Raw genomic sequence first — 4,306 nt, forward strand, 5'->3', positions numbered from 1 at the left:
TAAGGGAACTCTTAAGAATTAAATGAAAGGACAAAGAACCAAAGAAGCCCAAAAGAGCTAAGACGAGAACTAGATTCTCTAGAGCCAAAGAAAAAATAGTGGAAGTTTGTTAAGATAAGATTAGGATGTGATAAGAGCCTACAAGTAGGTGACTTATTGAGTATAATTTTATACTCATCCTTGTTATATCTTCTTTCAGGTACATGAGGTGTTGGGTCAAGAGAGGGTGCATTGAGGGATGTGGATTGTCACATAGGAAAGCATGTCTCAGGGCGTCAGTCCGTTCTTACCTATTAGTATATTTTGTCCTTCATGTTTTCTTCCATTGTCAAAATAAAACTAGTCATATATGGATTCTTTGTGTTGAAACGCTTTTCTTATGAAATATATGATTGATTTTTTGAAGTGATGTTTTCCTTTGAATTTTATGCATACACACTACACGTCATAGTCATTTTGAGTCACGACTTGAGGTTAAACATTGAGTTGTGACAAAAATGAAGTAAAAATTCACTACACAACCACAAAGTAACAAGTAAATTATCGGTTCCACGTAGAGTTCTAATGAATTCTCTAACTCTTGAGAACTAAAAGTTAAGTATGAGTAAGGTGTGTTGTTTAATAATTAGCATTTACACATTACCATTTCTCTTTTATTCCACAGCATGGGACGAGCTGAAATAAGATGAATTAGAGTTCCTCCATTTTCGTTTTTGATGCTCAAAAGTGATGATGTTTGAGGTATTTTCTTCATTTGAGGCATTGGCCAAGCAAGCACATCGATTTTAGTTGGCAGAAAAGAGATAAAGATCAACCTATCTCAGACTCACAATCATCGTGCTAGAAACAACGCAAAATGGAGACGGTGGATCAAAGGTATGTGTTATTTATATATTAACATATGCATCCAACCAAGCTTCATCATCTTAATCCTTATTAGTTAATAGTAGTTTCAGTTCAATAGCATCAATCACCTTCGAATTCATCTTAAAATTTATCTAGCTTCCTACAAACACCTAATTAATCCTAGAACGAACTCATAAACTGGCTAAAAAATGGTGAACTAACCTGAATATCTTGAATTGGACCAAGAATGCCTTAATTAAACAAGTCTGAATCGACTTGAAGCTTGAACTCGTCTAAAATGCCCTCAACTAGTCTTAACTGTTGAATCAACTCTAAAATAACCTTAAACTTAAATGAACTAGAGCCAACACGTTGAATTGCGCTTGAACCTAGATCAAACCGACTTGGACTATTTCTTCTTCGTGTGTCTAATTGAGGGTTTATTAGCGATTCAAGGCAATTGATCTCATATTACATTTATGAGATAAAACTATCCCTAAGAACATGAGTGGTGAGGCTCAAGATGGAAGACGAATTGACAAAGGAACGAGCAACAAAATAAATGGTGATCGTTGATCTTCAAACAATGATGATCTTCGGGAACAATCATGGAATCCAAATTTAAGGTAAAAAAAAAGAAAAAAAAAGTGAAGATATCGACCTCTATTGAGCCAAGAACGATTGGATTGGATTCATGACAACACATTAAAAGAACTCCATGTANTTTTTTTTTTTTTTTTTTTTTTTTTTTTTTTTTTGCATTTATTATCACCAATTTTGGTGTGAAGAAAACCCTAATTTTTTTTTTTCTTTTTTGTTTTCCCTGATGCATTAGCCACAAGAATTTATGGTAAAAAAACGACCACATGGTGTTCGGCAGGAACAAAAAACCCATGTTCCAATATTTTCAAAGATCATATCTTTGGAATAAAATGCATCAATTGAAATTCAAACAAAAATATGAGAGTTCATAATTCTCATGAACTATATATATTACCTCTCTTTTTCCATCAGAAATCAATGTTTTCTTGAAGAAACACGAAATTACTACACGTAAGGTAACAAGCAAGATCTTAGAAATTTTAGTTTCCAAATTTTATTTCAATTAAATTACGAGTATTTTAATTTTAATGTATTCATTCATACATTCTTTTCATTTTTGGAACGAAATGTTTTGGTTCTTCTAACGAAATCGCAACTTGAATTCGAATTTCCTTTCTAAATCCTCCAAGAACAGAGGTTACCTACTTGTTTTTTTTCCAATCGCCAGATTTGCGGAGTTGTATCTTCTCCAGATGCACAGATCCATGCCACACAATATGCGTGTTACGGAGACAACCTAGAAATTGTAAGAACAATTTAGAGAAGGCCGATGAGTACGTCTAGAGAGGCTAGCAGGCTTCTCGATGGGGTTTCGTTAGTCGCAAAGGAACTGCTTAAACGCTCCCATGTCTTGGAAATCCCCAGAATTGGGAACTTTGAAACACTTATTTCTATACCTGTCAAAAAGCTTGTTGTTTCTGTCACTGACATTTCCGGTCTCACTAGAGGCACAGTTCGCCAAATTTCAAGTGCAGATCGCCGCCTCAAAGACGATTCTGTCGCCTATTTTTCTCATCCAGTTCAAGCGAATGATATTGACAATCCAGCAGTCTCCGATCTTGAGGTTGGCCACACTCAGGCAAGCATTTCAGATATTTCAGCTCTTTCCAAAAATGAAGACAAAGAGAACAAAGCGTCAATCGGAACCCAATGCGGGGACATACCCAACAATGCCTCTTCTACTACATTCAATGGAACACGAGTAGGAGAAGCCCAGAGCGGGCAAGTGGAAGTAGCCCCACCTTTCAAACGACGAAAGCCCCGGGAGAGAAGAGTACCCTCCACTCCCTTTACCAGAGCGGTCGGGTATGCTATTTCTCTTATCCAAATTCTACTGCGTTTTATGCAAGTTTAGTTTCTTCTAACCTCTTGATATCATTTACAAAATTTACTCAATATATTAACTCTCTAGGGAGTGTCAATAATTCATTTGTTATTTGAGTAGTTCAACAATGGAAAATTCGTGTTAAACTCATACAACTCAACCATCACCACACTCATAGGTTTGCCGGACTAGGAGCTAGTCTCGCTTGGGGAACGCTGCAGGAATCAGCCAAGAGGCTTGTTTTTGGCCCAGAAAATTTGCCAAACCAACCTCCTGCCCTTTCCCCATTCCTATCCGAAAAGAATGCAGAACGTTTGGCTCTTGCTTTGTGTAGAATGCGTGGAGCTGCTTTGAAAATTGGGCAGATGTTGAGCATACAAGATGAATCTCTCGTCCCAGCTCCGGTATTATATTTAATCTCTTCGGTTGTTTCTTTTGTACAGGCTTGATGAAATCAAATGGTTGTAGTTAATTTCTAGCTACTTCGATATCATGTTTTATTTATTTATTTTTAAATTTAGTTTTAGAAAATAAAATAAAATTAGTATTGTCCTATCTTCCAGCCACTCAAAATGCACATTCATCATTGATTTTGCTTGTGTGGTCTGTAGCACGATTAAAGGGTCTACAGTTCAGGCATTAAGTATTGAACATGGTTATCTGTTTGGCAACAATAATTTTGTCTAATTTCAGCATCATTTTTCTTTTAATATCCAAGATTCTCATGCATATCATCCATAAATTAAATATGTTGCTATCATCTTTCTGTCCCCAAAGATCCTGGCTGCTCTGGATATTGTACGCCAAGGTGCAGATGTAATGCCTAGGAGCCAGCTGAATAAAGTATTGAACGCTGAACTAGGTCAAGATTGGTCCTCAAAGTTGATTAGTTTCGATTATGAACCAATGGCTGCTGCAAGTATTGGCCAGGTGCTGCACAACTACTCCATTCATTTTTTTTTTAGGTTAATTTATAAAACACACCTCTTTTAACTTTGTCTTTTGTTTAAAAATACTCCTAGTCTTTCAAAAGTTGCAATACTACCCTAAAACTTTCATAAATAGTTTCAAAACTACACTTGGAGTGAAAATACTTCAGAACATCAGATAAAAATTGGACTTGAAATGGTGTGGTAGTGACCTAGAATAAAAATTTGGATCACTACATCATTCTAGGTCACCTCCGCATCATTGCAGGTCCCAATTTCATTTGAAATTCTAAAGGTTTCTAATCCAAAGGTAGTTTATGAAAGGTCAAAGGTAATATTACAATTTTTGAGAGATTAAGGGTATTTTGAAACAAATGGCGAGGTTCAAGGACATTTTTTATAATTTAGCCTTTCTTTTATGGAATGCTTACTCGTTGTGTGATGGTATAATGTAAGATAGATTTTTATACATTTTATGTGATGGTAAACGACCATGATATTTATGAAAGGGGCTCGTCTAAAAGTATGCATAAGTTGTATAATGGAACATATCATCTAGCTTCTCTGGATCAATGAAAGTGGTTCTTTTCACCCCTCCCCCCCC

The 4,306-nt window shown here is 35.9% G+C and overlaps 1 protein-coding gene across 2 annotated transcripts in view; it reads left to right on the plus strand.

Annotated features, from left to right (window-relative positions):
- Positions 1-1,713: 1,713 nt before the first annotated feature.
- The window catches only part of LOC111793006 (protein ABC transporter 1, mitochondrial), a 14,308-nt gene continuing 11,715 nt past the window's right edge, over positions 1,714-4,306 (plus strand). The window contains exons 1-4 of one of the 2 annotated variants that reach the window (XM_023674672.1): positions 1,714-1,904; positions 2,117-2,754; positions 2,952-3,177; positions 3,551-3,703. In XM_023674672.1, coding sequence (XP_023530440.1) covers positions 2,219-2,754; positions 2,952-3,177; positions 3,551-3,703 — 915 coding nt within the window. In that variant the 5' untranslated portion in view covers positions 1,714-1,904; positions 2,117-2,218. The remainder of the gene's footprint in view (positions 1,905-2,116; positions 2,755-2,951; positions 3,178-3,550; positions 3,704-4,306) is intronic. The other variant, XM_023674680.1, reaches the window with a different exon arrangement.

This window comes from Cucurbita pepo, chromosome LG01 (genome assembly GCF_002806865.2).
Source record: "Cucurbita pepo subsp. pepo cultivar mu-cu-16 chromosome LG01, ASM280686v2, whole genome shotgun sequence".
NCBI lineage: Eukaryota > Viridiplantae > Streptophyta > Magnoliopsida > Cucurbitales > Cucurbitaceae > Cucurbita > Cucurbita pepo.